This window comes from Salmo salar, chromosome ssa06, assembly GCF_905237065.1.
Source record: "Salmo salar chromosome ssa06, Ssal_v3.1, whole genome shotgun sequence".
NCBI lineage: Eukaryota > Metazoa > Chordata > Actinopteri > Salmoniformes > Salmonidae > Salmo > Salmo salar.
The window spans coordinates 38,335,717-38,354,584 of NC_059447.1; the positions used below are offsets into that span (position 1 = coordinate 38,335,717).

The following is an 18,868-nucleotide window of genomic DNA, read 5'->3' on the forward strand; positions in this document are numbered from 1 at the left end:
AACTTAGATTTTCTCATTTGGACCACCGCAATACCTTTGGCATATGATCTACATTGAAGTGTTACTATTGTAGCTACTTACATGATGGCCTGTTGCAGGGGTGAGAGGTCAGTTTGCACAGCATGATGGGACAGCACAGTCCATGCTGGAGGACTCACCTGCCCATTCCAGTTATAAGGCTCTTTCTGGAGAGAAAAACAAGATGATTTACATGGATAGCATAAGGAAACCATCCAGAGCCATTTCTGTCATTTCACTTGATAATAGGATGCACTGTATAGTAGAGTTTCACCTGAATATGAGCATGCTCGTACTCCAGAATCTGACTCAGCATCTTCTTATGAATGACTTCTTTGGATTCCCTCTTACTCAGTGTAGTGTCTCTCTGGGGAACAAAATGAAATGATCAAGAGACTTGGGTAGACTACACAGGTACTGTGGAGCAGAGAGACTGTAGTAGCTACCTGGGTAGTGAAGAGCCTCAGAATCAGGTGACATTCTCCCTGGACCTTGGAGGCACTGGACCGAGGCTCCAGCTTAAACCACTTGTCATATCCCATCACAGGAATCTCCTACAGGCGAACAACAAACAGGCTAGACCAGGGATTGGCAACTTTGATGAGGGTGGGGACCACAAAAAGACTGAACTCATCATGAGGGGCAGCAGTTGCTCGCTGGTCTGCGTACCCACATCCTGTTTCACAGCTAATTTCCTGCAATTCTACACATTCTTCCATGGGGTGGAGAGAAATGTTAGCAGTTTTTAATATGATATCTGAGTGAGACTGATAAAAAAGTTTAGATAGCTGGCTGCTAAGCTAACTTAGCAATCTACATTTTTTTGCAGAAATGGGCTAATTGACTTGACTATCAGTGACTGACATAACAAGAGAAAAATTGCCAAAGTTCGAAACTGCACTTTTTCTCAACAGTAAGTTGAGACCCCGACTGAGTTCCTAAATATATATATATATATATATAGAGAGAGATTTTTTTTATATTGATCCGAGGGCCTGCCCATGGGCTAGACACTAAGCCAGGGAAAAAAGGGTTTTGTGCTCAAACAACTGAAACAGAGGTGCTGCCTTAAATAATAGTGGATTTCTTTAGAGGTGCGACACTCTCTCCATTATAAAACGATCATTTATTCTAAATCCATTAAAACCGAGTGACGTTCCGGTCTGATGAAGGTGAAGACCGAAACTTCACACTCTTTTATGATGGATTTACAATAAATGAATAACGGGTGTTTGCGCCTCTCTGATAGACAGTGAGCCAGGAATTAATAAACGTTAGTTAACACTTATAATACCTAATAGATACAAATATTAGAATAAACTGCATCAAGTAAAATGTATTACTACTGTATAAAATAAGAAACATTACCAGTAAACAGCAGTTGGGAAGTGAAAGCACTGTAACTTTAAAGAATTACATTCAGTGGAATGTTGATGCAGCCCAGGAAGTCATCAACATTGTCCTCAGATGATCCTGATGACGACGTCCCATTGGACCGCACCGATTTGGCAATCTGCTTAAAATACCTGGTGGGATAAGGCACTGATGAATACATGAAATATAACACAGAGCAATCAACCAGCACTGCGTCTCAATGACCTGACAGTCAAGACCTCCATTCACTATATTGAAGGTCCTATTTCACTGACTTTATAATTAGCAAATAGAAGCCTGTTCTACCTGCCCATTCCTCTAAGTCCACTGACTTCATTCAGTTTTTTGCAGGCCTCTGCGACGGAGACGTCATCGTCATGGTCCCTGAGAAGAAGAGGAAAGGTTAGTAGGACAGTTGGTTAGTAGGATGTTTTCAGGAATCTGGAATTTGGACTGAAAGTGGAAAGGCCCACACTGTGTTTAATCTTACCATATGTCCATATGCAGTAGATCACCGTGGACATCATCAATGTCACTATTGGAGGAAAGAAATAGAATAATTTAACATTGTTTAAACAAACATTGTTACCGTTAGGGCTCTGAGACACATACAAATGTCAAGCATTCTGCCAACAACTTCCAGAGTCGGCGTACTGTCAGTACTGTACTTACAAAACAAAGTGCTCATTCCAGACTGGGTTGAGCGTCTCTGGCTTGACCTCAGTCACCTGGATGCACGTGGCTGCTAGAACCTCCTTGGTACTGGACCTCTTCTCCAGCTTCTCCTTCCTCTTCCTGAAGCTGAACTTCCTCTCCTTCTTCTCCTCTGTCTCCCGGGGGCTCTGGCCCAGGAGGATTCCCAGCATGCAATAGGGGTCGCTGTACCCTACCCAGGCACAGTAAGGGTTAAACTAATATAGAGACACACTGAGATTATACTGTTAGAACGACGGCGATGTACCTTATTGAGGTTCAGGAATCAAAAGCAATTGGTCTGCTAGTAATAGCAGCCTGTGTCCTTTTAGACAAAGTGGTCCAGTGTTGTCTAAAGTGGACAGTGACGTGATGATGGTTCTAGTGTCTTGGTTGAACCACTGTATCATCAGAGGTTTTTATTTTTCTTCCAGACGGAAAGAACAATGTGTCTCACTCAATATAGTTGATCTGAAAATGTTCTAATCTTATTTCAATAATAAACAATTGCATTCATTGTCAATGGGGTGTTGGAGTTGGCAAATGGACACGATGACATTTCATATCCACGCACAGAAAACAAATGCTGCTTCCCATCAATAGCAGTAAACGAACACAAACACCCCTCACCATTTGCATCCTTTGCCATTAGATTTTTCCCTTTCATGACAGATACTCTCAGGGTGAAACTGGCTCTCTGCAAAACAAAGTGCACAAAGTAACAGTAGTACACAGGCTAAGAGTCATGCATTAGTGAGACATCTCGCTGAAACGATCCATAAGCACGCTGCATTCCAAAACCGGGCCTTGAACATGGCATAGAGTGCACTTTGAAAACAACAGCTAGTCTGTGAACTTTATTTTTATTCGGATTCTTTAACTCGACAAATACACTTTCATCAGTGGTAAACAAAATACCAGCAATCACTGCAGCGTGAGACGTGAGTCTGTCAAGAGAGAATAATCAATGTGTGTTTTCTTTGTCTGGTGTATAATGCTAGGGCTTTGTGTGTCACTAAGGTGGAAAGACACTGCTGTGCCGGCGAGAAACAGAGATCATTGTAGGATGGAACATTTAAATGGCACAATATGTTCTTCTCTGCACACAAGCTTTCAAGGAGTCTTGCAGAAGAGCCCAGCATCTCTTTCAAACTGACATTTGAAAGGTTGCTGGTAGTCAAGGGCATCATACAAAGTGGGCTTTCACAGATCATTATGTCTCCTGGTGCACAGTGAGCCTCACTATGGCTATCAATACACTCCATCAGCAGTCTCTCCGGGTACATAGGGCTGTTAGTGCTTTCCATGCATTTCAACCTTGTGAATGCAACGTGCTATACACTGAGTATAGCAAACATTAGGAACAACTTCCTAATACTGAGCCCCCCCCCCCCCCTCCCCCTCAGAACAGCCTCAATTCATCGGGGCATGGACTCTACAAGGTGTCGAAAGCGTTTCACAGGGATGCGGGCCCATGTAGACTCCAATGATTTGACACAACTGTGTCAAGTTGGCTGGATGTCTTGATACACATGACAAACTGTTGAGTGGTAAAAACCCAGCAGCGTTTCAGTTCTTGACACAAACCGGTGCACCTGGCACCGACTACCATGCCCCGTTCAAAGGCACTTAAATATTTTGTCTTGCCCAATCACCCTCTGAATGGCACACACAATTCAGTTCTCAATTGTCTCAAGGCTTCAAAATCCTTCTTTAACCTGTCTCCTCCCTTTCATCTACACTGATTGAATTGAATTTAACAAGTGACATCAATATGGATCATAGCTTTCACCTGGATTCACCTGGTCAGTCTATGTCATGGAAAGAGCAGTTTTGTAAACTCAGTGTATATCTAAACACAAAAGAAAGGCACATTATATGGTGCAGACTTGAAGATCCTCACAGTGACAACTCAGTGGTGCTATCTTGTTCATACAGCTTACATGGCCTGTGTCTGCGGATGGGAGATACAGGAAGTGACAGGAGAGGAGTCAGGAGATGGAAATTGACAAGATGGGAGTGGAACACAGCATCTCACCTTGGATTCTTGGACTCTCTGCAGAATGATGTCATGTTCCTCCTGACCCATATCAAATACCTAGGAGAGGGACGACAGTGGAAAAGGGTGCTCTTTGCAAGAGAGCCTCATAGGTCTGTGAGCATATTTGCAATACACATCCAACTATACTCCTGCCTGCATTATTACCTGTACGCTTTATAAATCCCATTATAACTTTAAAACTATTTGAAACAATAATACAATGATGATAAGCATTACATCCCTTGCCAATGATTTGCGTTCTCATAAGCCCGATCCAAGATGGCTGTACAGGTTCAATCTCACTATCTTCAAAAGTCCAAAGTGAACCAGGGGTCACTTCAAAGCATGGGGACATGTGCCCCGGTCCACCACCTCAAGCAGAGAGCGACAGAGGAAGCAAGGATGCAGCTTTGGAGTGACAGACTCTGAATGGATGTAATATTACAGCTGAACATCAAAACTCAGTGGGCCTGGGCTTTGATGTTTAATCAGCTCTAAGCCAAAGCACATCTGCTCAGTCTCCTACAGATGTCTCAAAGCAAACAAGGCTCTCTACCGCCAGACTGAACCTCTAGGATCAGTTGGTGAGGACAGAGATTAGAGGAGGGGTTTACAACAGGAATCACATGACAAGACAATCTGATTTCTGCTGTTGGTTTTCTAGGACAGTAATTATTTCAGCTTACTTGGCTCTTTCTGGTCTTGTCTATTTTATTAGTCAGTATTTGAAGTGTAAATTACAGCACACTAGGGTGCGTTCATAAGTGTGTGTGCTTATGTGTATGAGAATAAGTGTTTGTTGGTTTCTGCCGTGATGCGTGAGAGTTTGGCCAGGTGAGCTGTTCAGTAAACGGATTTAGCCGATCAAAGGAGTGTGTGTACCTTCAGTAGATAACTGAAAATGTCGCCTTCATTGGTGACGTACTCTGGCGAGGGCACGCCCACCCTGTTGACTACCGTGTAAACGGCCTCTTCATACAGGAGGTCCAGCTGGAAGAAAACAACCTCAGTGAATGCCTTAACCACCGTTTTTCTTTCTTAAAGCAGGGTCACTGCTAAATAAGAGTTGGGAAACATGTCTCTGTCAATAGAATGATGTGACCTTACTAGAGGTCGACCGATTAATCGGAATGGCCGATTAATTAGGGCCGATTTCAAGTTTTTATAACAATCGGTAATCGCTATTTTTGGACACCGATTTGCCAATTTCTTATTTATTTTTTTCACCTTTATTTAACTAGGCAAGTCAGATTAAGAACACATTCTTATTTTCAATGACGGCCTAGGAACGGGGGTTAACTGCCTTGTTCAGGGGCAGAACAACAGATTTTTACCTTGTCACCTCGGGGATTCGTTTTTGCAACCTTCTGGTTACTAGTCCAACGTACTAACCACCTGCCTTACATTGCACTCCACGAGGAGCCTGCGTGGCAGGCTGACTACCTGTTACGCGAGGGCAACAAGAAGCCAAGGTAAGTTGCTAGCTAGCATTAAGCTTATCTAATAAAAAACTATCAATCTTAACATAATCACTAGTTAACTACACATGGTTGATGATATTACTAGTTTATCTAACGTGTCCTGCGTTGCATATAATCGATGCGGTGCCTGTTAATTTCTCATCGAATCACAGCCTACTTCGACAAACGGGTGATGATTTAACAAGCGCATTTGTGAAAGAAGCACTGTCGTTGCACCAATGTACCAAACAATAAACATCAATGCCTTTCTTTAAAATCAATACACAAGTATATATTTTTAAACCTGCATATTTAGTTAATATTGCCTGCTAACATAAATTTCTTATAACTAGGGAAGTTGTGTCACTTCTCTTGCTTTCCGTGCAAGCAGTCAGGGTATATACAGCAGTTTGGGCCGCCTGGCTCATTGCGAACTGTGTGAAGTCCATTTATTCCTAACAAAGGCCGTAATTCATTTGACAGAATTATGACATAACATTGAAGGTTGTGCAATGTAACAGGAATATTTAGACTTAGGGATGCCACCCGTTAGATAAAATACAGAACGGTTCCGTATTTCACTGAAATAATAAACGTTTCGTTTTCGAAATGATAGTTTCCGGATTCGACCATATTAATGACCAAAGGCTCGTATTTCTGTGTGTTATTATGTTATAATTAAGTCTAGTATTTGATATTTGATAGAGCAGTCTGGCTGAGCGATGGTAGGCAGCAGCAGGCTCGTAAGCATTCATTCAAACAGCACCTTCGTGCGTTTGCCAGCAGCTCTTCGCAATTCTTCAAGCATTGCGCTGTTTATGACTTCAAGCCTATCAACCCCCGAGATTAGGCTGGTGTGACCGATGTGAAATGGCTAGCTAGTTAGCGGGGTGTGCACTAATAGCGTTTCAAACATCACTCGCTCTGAGACTTGGGAGTGGTTGTTCCCCTTGCTCTACATGGGTAACGCTGCTTCGAGGGTGGCTGTTGTCGATGTGTTCCTGGTTCGAGCCCAGGTAGGAGCGAGGAGAGGGACGGAAGCTATACTGTTACACTGGCAATACTAAAGTGCCTATAAGAACATCCAATAGTCAAAGGTATATGAAATACAAATCGTATAGAGAGAAATAGTCCTATAATTCCTATAATAACTACAACCTAAAACTTCTTACCTGGGAATATTGAAGACTCATGTTAAAAGGAACCACCAGCTTTCATATGTTCTCATGTTCTGAGCAAGGAACTTAAACGTTAGCTTTTTTACATGGCACATACTGTACTTTTACTTTCTTCTCCAACACTTTGTTTTTGCATTATTTGAACCAAATTGAACATGTTTCATTATTTATTTGAGGCTAAATTGACAGTATTTATGTATTATATTAAGTTAAAATAAGTGTTCATTCAGTATTGTTGTAATTGTCATTATTACAAATAAAAAAACGTGGGGGAAAAAAATCGGCCGATTAATTGGCATCGGCTTTTTTGGTCCACCAATAACCGGTATCGGTATCGGTGTTGAAAAATCATAATCGGTCGACCTCTAGACCTTACTGTAGCTAACAATGTGTGAGGTTTACGCAACAGTGTAGCTAGCTACAGCCGTGTGAGGATAGAGGCAAACTGGGTCAGGACACTAGATTCTAGTTGGGGAGCTAGATATGAGAAAAGGCCAATAACAAGTAAAATACACCTCCATCGCTAGAGCTTAATGTTCTACCCTAGGGAGCCCAGGCTACTCACCTCTCTCCTGCTGGACCGCTCTGGAACGAAGGCTTGGTCTACGTGCTCTGCTGGTGGTGCGGCTGTGTTACCTTCCCCTTCACACTGCGGAGACACACAGATAGATAACTTTAAACCTCAGAGCCACACAATCTCCCTTAAGCAGGCTCCATCACCATGACTGCTTCAATAAGGCTTGGAAAGGGTTGTGAGGTTAAGTCACAATGAGCTGTTATCGCCAACCAAACACTTTCGCTTTCAATCGCGGCACACAAGCAGACAGAGGCAATGAATGCATCATTGATTTTCTTTTGGTTCCCCTTTCACCACTTTAATAGCTGAAGAGGGTGGAAAACAAGTGGTCTCAGATAAACATCTTAATAGCGCCCCATTCAATCCCAGTCTCTTTCCTCTTGTGTGGGAAGTGAGGGGGTAGAGAGCCATGGAGAGCAGCTTCTTGTGACAGCTGAGCCTCCAGCCTTTTGAGCGGCCTTCTCAACCTTGTCCGTCTGTCCCCACAGCCCACTGTGTAACACAGAGTTACGAACGTACCGTAAGCTAGCTCCACAAATAGCTTGAAATGTACCAGACCGAGGGATCCAGTCGGTACCTTTTGGGTGGTTCAACCCATTGGAACGTTGTTAAGGAGGGCAGTCACATGTTTTGCGAAGCAGAGATCGTTGGTTCGAGCCCAGTCGGACAGTGGACGAAGTTAAGCTGTTAGCAGCACATTAACCCCCGTTACATAGACATAGCAGAGAGGACCGGCGAGAGCAAAGTATTTGTATAGCCTTTCCTCTATAGTCTCCTTAAAAAAAAATATTTTCATTTTAAGGAACTTCCTGCTTAAAGCCCCCATGCAGTCTTTTTTTTTTTTTTTTTTAAATCATCACTGTATGTCTAAAAAATCCCTGTGTGTGGTTACTTCATGAAAATAACTCCAAATATACTTTTTATCATTGCTCAATCTGATTGTGTGGGTATGTTGACACAAATGTAAATATATTTATATGCACAGCCCTGACTGGCAGATAGGATCGTCTAGACTCTAGAGCCTACCCCTTCAAAGTAAGAGAATACATATGCAAATAAAAGATGACTGGTCATTGGTCAGAATAATCAGATCAGATTGTGATGTCATGCTGTGGGCCAAAAACTCCATCCCACCTGAACAGGCTGAAATTCCAGTCGTTTTTTGTTGTTAGTTTTTTAAAGCTCCAAAACTAAAATGGCCTGTTATTTCAACCTCATAGCATGGAAATGTCTAGTTTTTTTTACAAGAAAATCACGTTTTTGACTGCACTGCCCCTTCAAATAAACATAAGGAGGTTTAAGGTTTACCTCAGCCTGGGCAGCACGCAGCAGATTCTCTTGTTTCTGGAGGATGCCATTCATACGCACAAAGAACTCTCCATTCCCCTCAGACAGCCTGTAAAACATACAGAGGGATAACACTGTCAATTAAATTCTCATTTGACACGTTCTGTTAAATATGATTTATGAATTTTCTGTTAAGATTATAGAAAAAAAAACTGTCCTAACGGGTTTATATAGAGAAATGCTTTCTTAACCCCTCAGTAAACACTGTTACTCACAGATGCTTCTATCGTCCTTAGTAAATGTGGATGAGCTTTATTATGCCTGGTTTCCATTTAGCAAAAGACTAAAGGAGACCTAATGCTGAGCTGTCAATCACAACCAGCAGCACATACAGTAGAGTATCATGAACAAACTGTTACATTATACATGATTCAGTACCCCTGGTCTTTCACTAGACTAGACAGACATTCCTTCCTGCAGCAACAAGTCTGAGGGGAATTGTCTGTCATTGTTTAACGGGTGGGTCTAATCCTGAATGCTGATTGGTTAAAAGCGCATTCCAGACGGTGTCTATTCCACAAGTTACCACCAGCGAAATCTATGACATTAAAATGCTTATTTACTCTGATCCATCTGACTGCGCAATCCACTGTCTCATCAGCCCAGGCAGGGAAGTTATACACTTGATCTCCACTATAAAAAGCATCTAGACATTATCTCACATTTCTTTTAGACTAACATTTCGTTTTCAACAGAGGAGATTTGTATAAACCAACATTTGCAACATTGTTTCAATGTTCAAATTCGATATACAACTGTCCCATAGTAATGAACGTGTAGGGGTCGGGAGTCGGGACGAGAGAGAGAGGCAAGCAGCGTTTCTCAGCCAGTCTAAATCATGAATCAGCTGGCATAATTTTTTGTGGATATTTACAAAGAAATGTCAATTGAAAAAAGGTCAAACGAAATGAAGTGCAGCTAGTTTGCAGTCTTTCCAGCTTCAGTTTCAAGTTATTGTCTTAGCTGTGTTGTTGGCTAGCTTCTCTAAACAACAGAGTCCTAACGAGAGAGCACATTTTCTATGCCAGCGAAATCGTGCCTCATTAACTCATTGTTAAATGTCACTAGAAAACAGTATAAACAAATTGCTATTGTTATTCTGTCTGCACTGTTTGACGTGACTGTAAGCTAGTCGTAGTTGGTTAGCTAGCAAGCAAGGGATAAGAACGTTGCCAGACAGTATGGCAATGGAACATTTAGAAAGAACGACTGGGTCGCGTCCATAGATACAGGACTGAATGACTGGGTCGCGTCTCTGGCAACCGAACCAATAGAACTAACGACCAGCCGGCTTGGGTAGCAACCCTAGATTTGTTTCGGGACTATATCTTGTGGAAGGATGAAATAGTATGAATAAATTGATTTTAATGAAAATATGTCAATTATTATTTTAATATGTTGGGAACCCGTTGTATAAACAGACTCAATAGTCTTGGTTTCTCAAATGATTGCCTGGCCTGGTTCACCAACTACTTCTCTGATAGAGTTCAGTGTGTCAAATCGGAGGGCCTGTTGTCCGGACCTCTGGCAGTCTCTATGGGGGTGCCACAGGGTTCAATTCTTGGGCCGACTCTCTTCTCTGTATACATCAATGATGTCGCTCTTGCTGCTGGTGAGTCTCTGATCCACCTCTACGCAGACGACACCATTCTGTATACTTCTGGCCCTTCTTTGGACACTGTGTTAACAACCCTCCAGACGAACTTCAATGCCATACAACTCTCCTTCCGTGGCCTCCAACTGCTCTTAAATACAAGTTAAACTAAATGCATGCTCTTCAACCGATCGCTGCCTGCACCTGCCCGCCCGTCCAGCATCACTACTCTGGACGGTTCTGACTTAGAATATGTAGACAACTACAAATACTTAGGTGTCTGGTTAGACTGTAAACTCGCCTTCCAGACTCACATCAAACATCTCCAATCCAAAGTTAAATCTAGAATTGGCTTCCTATTTCGCAACAAAGCATCCTTCACTCATGCTGCCATACATACCCTTGTAAAACTGACCATCCTACCGATCCTCGACTTCGGCGATGTCATTTACAAAATAGCCTCCAATACCCTACTCAATCTATCACAGTGCCATCCGTTTTGTCACCAAAGCCCCATATACTACCCATCACTGTGACCTGTACGCTCTCGTTGGCTGGCCCTCGCTTCATACCCGTCGCCAAACCCACTGGCTACAGGTCACCTACAAGACCCTGCTAGGTAAAGTCCCCCCTTATCTCAGCTCGCTCGTCACCATAGCAGCACCCACATGTAGCACGCGCTCCAGCAGGTATACCTCTCTGGTCACCCCCAAAGCCAATTCCTCCTTCGGCCGCCTCTCCTTCCAGTTCTCTGCTGCCAATGACTGGAACGAACTACAAAAATCTCTGAAACTGGAAACACTTATCTCCCTCACTAGCTTTAAGCACCAGCTGTCAGAGCAGCTCACAGATTACTGCACCTGTACATAGCCCATCTATAATTTCGCCCAAACAACTACCTCTTCCCCTACTGTATTTATTTATTTATTTTGCTCCTTTGCACCCCATTATTTATATTTCTACTTGCACTTTCTTCCTCTGCAAATCTACCAAATCTACCATTCCAGTGTTCTACTTGCTATATTGTATTTACTTCGCCACCATGGCCTTTTTTTGCCTTTACCTCCCTTATCTCACCTCATTTGCTCACTTTGTATATAGACTTATTTTTCTAATGTATTATTGACTGTATGTTTGTTTTACTCCATGTGTAACTCTGTGTTGTTGTATGTCTCGAACTGCTTTGCTTTATATTGGCCAGGTTGCAATTGTAAATGAGAACTTGTTCTCAACTTGCCTACCTGGTTAAATAAAGGTGAAATAATTAAACGTGATATTGCCCTCGAAGCCGGTGGTTGGAGGATATATTGGCACAGTTTTCCAGCCCCCGACTTCGTCTCGGGCCTAACAACACCCGTGCCAATACATCCTCCAAATAACGGCTTCTCTGGCATTATCACTTAAATAACGCGTGTGTCTGGGAACTTATGGTAGCCTAAGACCAGTATAAACAGACAGTGGATAGAAGGTGAGACAGCAGCCCATCTATGTGGTGAATCATTCAATAAGAATCATCTCACTGCACTACCTTTAATATGAAGCTCAACAAAGATTCAAAGCCACCCTACCATGTCTGCCATAGAACGTTATTCTAATCTAGGGAAGATACAAAATACATTCGATTTTTTTCTCTCTCTGAGCTGGTCAACTCCTGGACTCCTGCCACTTGCTAATTTCATAGCCCCAGTCGCCATGGTGATGAGGCACATTCGTGGTTGGAGGGATTCACTGGCACAGCTGAACACCTTGGGAATACCCCCTCCCCCTCCCTTTCTTCCCCTCCCTTTCTCCCCCTCCCCTCTTTTCCTCCCTCCCCAGACTAGAGGAGTGTTCTGGAATGAGTTGTATGGCAGAGCACCAGGAGCAACAATACAGGCCTGACACCTCCACCCCACCCCCCTGTCCCCCACCTGTCTCCTAGCCCAGACCCCCTGTCTCATTATGCAGAGAGAGGACAGAGGAGCTGTCCACATGGCCCCCTCTCAGTCACGCGCCTTTATTAACGCTGCCTGTCACATCACAGTGGGTGCGTGGCAGTCTGGTGGCAGCCGACACAGTGCCCACTGATCTCCCCATGCATTGCATTCCACGCCCCTGTCTGAGTCTGAGACAGTGTCTCCAGGGAGCAGGAGGTAGTGGGTGGTAACACCCCTGATTATTTGTGGCCATGGTACGTTTAGTGTGGGACGAGGATGACAGAGGAATGAGAATGTCTGTCTGTCTTGACAATGGAAGCTTGACAGAATCCCCAAAGAGCTAAAATACCTCATTTCTGTACACATCTAATTAATGTGCATGAAAAACATTCCTTCAATACAGTGACAAAATTGAAGGTACAGATATTTTATTTATGTTAGAAAATGGTAGTCTTGTAACATGTCAGCCCCATTAAATAGGTACTTTCATATCTGACAGCTAGCCTGACATTTTTGTGAAGGCATGCCAAGCTTGTCTGCTTTGTTACCAGGTTGGTTACATCATGAGTCATATGGTGATTAAATAGGTTATTTGAGTCTATCAACATTTAACACTATGTATCCAAAACAAGACTTTGGCTCAATGTTTAGTGTACCACCGGCACCTTTCGCTTTTAACCTTTGTAATTGTATTTTCTGACGTCTGGATTCTCTTTGCAGATTTGTGATTAAGAAAAACCCACAATCACAAATTATAGGGGTCTGTGTGAGTCAGTCAATCTCTTTCTCTCTCCCTCCTCTCTCTCTCCCTCTGTCTCACTCGCTCTCTCTCTCTCTCACACACACACACACACAAGCACGCACACACACACACAATTTTATGTTGCTAGGAAACAGCTTCTTCCAATACAGTTTATTATTAATATTCCATTTTATTTTGAATATTTATTCAAAAGCTTTGCTCATGTTTTGCTGTCTAAAAGGTGAATTATGAGATGAAACAGGCAACTAGACATGCAGACTCAGACGAACATATACAGATGAATATAGAGGAATACTTCATGTGTTTGGGTATATGCTGAAACATGACAACAACAAAAAAATGTTTACAAAATAAATGTTTTCTCTTACATTTATCTTACATAGTGTCTTACATATCTTACATAGTGTGACTTCCGCCGAAGTCGGCTCCTCTACTTGTTCGGGCGGCGTTCGGCAGTCGACGTCACCGGCTTTCTAGCCATCGCCGCTCCATTTCTTATATGTCCATTTGTTTTGTCTTGTTCCCTGCACACCTGGTTTTCATTCCCCAATCACACTACATGTATTTATTCCTCTGTTCCCCCTCATGTCTTTGTGTGAAATTGTTTGTGTTACGTGTTTTTGTACGCACTCTCCCGTGTTATTTCACGAAACCTGTTTGTATTGTTATACATTTGATGTTTTGTGACTGTTTTGCGCGTTATACACTTTGCCTTGTTGGCTGGAGGTTTTTTGACGCAGCTGCGTCCGTCTGTATCGCTCTCCTGCCGAAATAAAGTGTGCGCCTGTTCACAATTCTCTGCTTTCCTGCACCTGACTTCACCACAAGTACGCACACGCCTGACTGAATTTCACACCCACCATGGGTCAGCAGGAGCAGGTACCCCGGTCAGAGGAGTCGAGGAGCGCGTCCAGGAACACTCAGCAATGCTGCATCATCTCGGTGCCATGATGGATCGCGTTGTCCAGACTATGGACCGCTGGGAGAGACAGGAAGTCTCTCCAGCGCCTCGACCAGCGCAACCGGGGTTACCTCTACCCGTCCCGTCCGGATCCAGTTCCAGTGGGATGCGTCTCTCCCTTCCCAGGGAGTATGATGGTTGTTTCCTTGAGTTTTGCGCGCATTCCCAGCATAAGGCGCTCGTCGATTCAGGCGCAGCTGGGAATTTTATCAACAGAGCGTTAGCCCTTAGTTTAGGGATCCCCATTATTCCTGTGGTTAGACCTTTCGCGGTTCACGCTCTGGATAGTCAACCTTTAGGGTCCGGGCTAATCAGGGAAGCCACCATCTCCCTGGCCATGGAGACGCAGGGGGGTCACGAGGAGAGATCGGAGTGTCCCCATATTAATAGACATCATACGGGTTATGAGGATGCCGTTTCAAAGCTTCAGAAAGTATTTCCCAAAACACCACATAGAGAATGTTTGCTAGGTGTGAGTGTTCTGGTCTTTACTCCATTCTTAAATTTTATGATAATGAATTAAGACATTCAAATCCCTCTAATGGTGTTACAAATCAATGAGCTGGGAATAATTCGGTAATGCCTGAATAATTATGGCCCGTGTTTAAGGTGAGGACAGGACTTTGAAAAGAGCAAGTCATAGTCATTAGAAAATACAATCACCCTCAGGAAATGTCTGTCTATTGGTTAATAATCTCCTCTTCAGGGTACATTTCCTCACTGGGGATCTACAGTACTTCCTACATGTGATGTCTCTCTACTCACGACTAACATATGACTTCCTTCCAACCATGGATGAGAACCTACATTGTGATTATTTAGTTCTGACTGAAGAAACAACTGCGTATAATCTTTTCCCCCATGTGTGTTTGTCTCTGACCTGGAACTGACGTTACGTCAGACGCCCATCTGGGTAATTTACACACTGGGTCGTCTACACTGGGCCGGGCACTGGTGCTTTAGCCATGCCCCATTTGCATCCTTGGTATTAATGAGCGTCAGTGTGGATCATAGGTGTCGGCTCTCTCTCTATCCCTCTCTATGGCTAATGATGGACACAAACAGGCTTTCATGCAACCTAATGATGAGTGTCCAGCGGCTCAGTCAGACTTCACTCAGGGTTCGCTCTAGCAGTCTTCAGTGAGAGACGATGACCATGGTTGCTGCCTGCCTGGCAGAGGAAGACAAGTCTCTCTCTATCTCCTTCCTCCATCTCCCTCTTCCGCTCCCTCCTCCTTCTTCTCTCCGATTGGTGATAGAGTGAGTGATCGTTTAGAGCCATCATGGTGACACAGGGGCCAGGTCTAATTATAATCTCTCTCGTTGCAGTCCAGGTAGGTACAAAATGATGGATGGATGGATGGAGAATGTCACATTTTCAGTGCAAATCAATGGGTCAGATTGATGTGATACTGATCCAATTCATCTCCCATAGCTGGGTTGATAAAGGGGAGACGGGTTGATTGTCATACTTATTTTTTACTCTTGTGTGTATTTCTCAACATCAGTACTGTTAAGGTGTCAGCATGCCTCGGTCGAACCGAACGAGTGTGCTTGCATACTCCCTTAAAAGACCTTTGCTTGAAAAACTTGAAAAAGTGGCAATAGTACTGTTTGTTCATCTTGAGACGCCATAGCCAGTATGCACTTCCTCAAAATAACTCATGAAATGTGTCATACATTTTTTATTTTTGTTGAGATTTTAGATCTAAGACGTTTGGTGCAGTATTTCTCAAGTGAAACAATTTGCATAAAAACGAGTTGTCTCTCGTTGAATGACAACAAACACTTCATCGAAGAATCCCTACTGTTGACCAATCGCTGACAAAGGGACGTAGACTTAGGCTACCGACTTCGGCTTGCCTCGAGAGACATTTTTGTGTGCACGAACAGCCCAAAAAAACCTGTGCAGATGACCAAATGAACAAAACATCACAAAATGTTGTCATAATATATATAAACACACTGTTCCCAACCGTTTCGGATGGGAAGCATGCAGATGCCTTTACAAGACTTGTTTCAATATTAGGAGAAAGAACAATGTCTTGGGTTGAAATGGGGAGCCTTTAAAAAAAATCTTATTCCAATATGGAGTTAAGCCATCAAACACACTCAGCCCCAACATGGGGTTGGATGTCACAGTATGAGGTCGGTTGTTCGCTACTAGCTCATTCCTTTTGTAACAGGAAATGAAGCTATATAGGATACAGAGTCGAGTCCTAGAAATAGCAAAGCCTTTCTTTGAATTAACAATGTTCCGAACAAAATGAAGCTTTTTATGCCGTGAGAATACCATATGACATTTTAAGTAAATGTATGCGTGTGTTTGCACATGCATGTGTGCGTGTGTGACAGAAAATATATTTGTGAAAGAGGCAATGAAGGAAGCTAAAAGCACAACAACAAAAAAAGCACAAAAGAGCTTGGGATGTATTATAATGGAGTTGATAGTGACAACCCCCTTCCCCCCATGTAAATCAGACAGACAGACTTTCACATTTTGTTACGTAACAGCTTTATTCTAAAAATGATTACATTGTTTTTCCCCCCCGCATCAATCTATACACAATACCCAATAATGACAAAGCAAAAACAGGTTTTTAGAAATTGTTGCTAATTTATAAAAACGTTTAAAAACTGAAATATCATACTTTACTAAGATTATATGAAGACACTTTCAATATTGCAACACCTACTAGTGACTGTATACTAGTGATTGTAGTGCCCTTGACAAAAGACTAGTATATTTACATGGGCTCTGGATGGGCCACTCAAGGACATTCAGAGACTTGTCCCAAAGCCACTTCTGCGTTGTCTTGGCTGTGTGCTCAGGGTTGTTGTCCTGTTGGAAGGTGAACCCTCGCCCCAGTCTGAGGTCCTGAGCTCTCTGGAGCAGGTTTTCATCAAGGATCTCTCTGTACTTTGCTCCATTTATCTTTCCCTCGATCCTGACTAGCCTCCCAGACCGTGCCGCTGAAAAACATCCCCACAGCATGATGATGCCACCACCATGCTTCACCGTAGGGATGGTGCCATGTTTCCTACAGACGTGATGCTTGGCATTCAGGTCAAAGAGTTCAATCTTTGTTTCATCAGATCAGAGAATCTTGTTTCTCATGGTCTGAGAGTCTTTAGGTGCCTTTTGGCAAACTCCAAGCGGGCTGTCATGTGCCTTTTACTGAGGAGTGGCTTCAGTCTGACCACTATACCATAAAGGCCTGATTGGTGGAGTGCTGCAGAGATGGTTATCCTTCTGGAAGGTTCTCACATCTCCACAGAGGAATTCTAGAGCTCTGTCAGAGTGACCATCGGGTTCTTGGTCACCTCCCTGACAAAGGCCTTTCTCCCCCGATTGCTCAGTTTGGGCCGGGATGGCCAGCTCTAGGAAGAGTCTCGATAGTTCCAAACTTCTTCCATTTAAGAATGATGGAGGCCGCTTTGTTCTTGGGAACCTTCAAACCGGCAGTCATTTTTTGGTACCTTTCCCCAGATCTGTGCCTCGACATAATCCTGTCTCGGACCTCTACGGACAATTCCTTCGACCTCAGGGCTTGGTTTTTGCTCTGACATGCACTGTCAACTGTGGGACCTTATATAGACAGGTGTGTGCCTTTCCAAATCATGCCCAATCAATTGGTGGACTTCAATGAAGTTGCAGAAACATCTTAAGGATGATCAATGGAAACAGGATGCACCTGGTTTTGCTTTGTCATTATGGGGTATTGTGTGTAGATTGATGAGGAATACATGTAATTTAATCAATTTTAGAATAAGGCTGTAACGTAACAAAATGTGAAAAAAGTCAAGGGGTCTGAATACTTTCCGAATGCACGGTAGGTAGGTAGGTAGGTAGGTAGGTAGGTAGGTAGGTAGGTAGGTAGGTAGGTAGGTAGGTAGGTAGGTAGGTAGGTAGGTAGGTAGGTAGGTAGGTAGGTAGGTAGGTGCACTATCTATCTTCAAGGATGACACAAAAATGTTTGAAAACATTTTTCCATTGTGGTCCTCTTAAATAAATGGTTCAAACATTTACAAACAGACATAGTAGGCTTAGGCTACTAGGCATATAACACATATAACACATAACAAAACAAAAGACAGAATGACAATGTCATAGCCTAGAACATTGCATACAGACATCATGTTTTCTATTGGTCGAATGACGTTATGGTCGACATGGCTTTGAGTTGCTGTGGTAGCTTGTTCCACTCAACAGCGCCAGGATATAAAAATGTGTTCTTCCCAGATAGACTCTTACATGTAAAAACGATTTAAGATGCTAGTTACCACATGGCTTGACCTAGAAACCTTTACAAAGAAAGCACCAATATATATACGTTTTGATTTTACCTATGAAAAACACATGAATTCCCCTCACCTTAATGTTTCCTTATGCTGACATAAATTGACCAGGTGGATGAGTTATTTTATACAATTCACACGTTACTCTTAAAGATATTAGATTGGGAGTAATTAGCCATTTAAATTGGGAGTAATTAACACTGTGACAACCAACTCACGATACAACCAACCTATGATACAACCAACCTAGGAGATAACCCACCCCTGAGACAACCCACCCCTGAGACAACTCACCCCTGAGACAACTCACCCCTGAGACAACTCACCCCTGAGACAACCCACCCCTGAGACAACTCACCCCAGAGACAACCCACCCCTGAGACAACTCACCCCTGAGACAACTCACCCCTGAGACAACCCACCCCTGAGACAACCCACCCCTGAGACAACCCACCCCTGAGACAACCCACCCCTGAGACAACCCACCCCTGAGACAACTCACCCCTGAGACAACCCACCCCAATCTACCCTGTGTATCAATAGGGTTGGGTCGCTGTAGCGCCTCAAGTCTTTTAAAGAGCCAGTGTTTAATAATTCAACAGATCAAAGTAATAATTACAAAAGGTTCTGCTCAGAGCATCACAGGT

General features: G+C 43.2%; 1 protein-coding gene across 5 annotated transcripts in view; it reads right to left on the minus strand.

Annotated features, from left to right (window-relative positions):
* Window positions 1-18,868, minus strand: part of baiap3 (BAI1 associated protein 3) — a 42,767-nt gene that overhangs the window by 14,458 nt on the left and 9,441 nt on the right. Inside the window, exons 3-14 of one of the 5 annotated variants that reach the window (XM_045720526.1) lie at window positions 8,650-8,737; window positions 7,330-7,413; window positions 5,009-5,116; window positions 4,124-4,183; window positions 2,716-2,782; window positions 2,065-2,278; window positions 1,883-1,927; window positions 1,699-1,776; window positions 1,436-1,544; window positions 465-572; window positions 293-385; window positions 82-185 (exon numbers count right to left, since the gene is read on the minus strand). In XM_045720526.1, the coding sequence (XP_045576482.1) occupies window positions 82-185; window positions 293-385; window positions 465-572; window positions 1,436-1,544; window positions 1,699-1,776; window positions 1,883-1,927; window positions 2,065-2,278; window positions 2,716-2,782; window positions 4,124-4,183; window positions 5,009-5,116; window positions 7,330-7,413; window positions 8,650-8,737 (1,158 nt within the window). Of the gene's footprint in view, window positions 1-81; window positions 186-292; window positions 386-464; window positions 573-1,435; window positions 1,545-1,698; window positions 1,777-1,882; window positions 1,928-2,064; window positions 2,279-2,353; window positions 2,513-2,715; window positions 2,783-4,123; window positions 4,184-5,008; window positions 5,117-7,329; window positions 7,414-7,860; window positions 8,397-8,649; window positions 8,738-18,868 lie in introns of those variants that run through there. The other 4 variants (XM_045720528.1, XM_045720527.1, XM_045720530.1 and 1 more) reach the window with 4 other exon arrangements.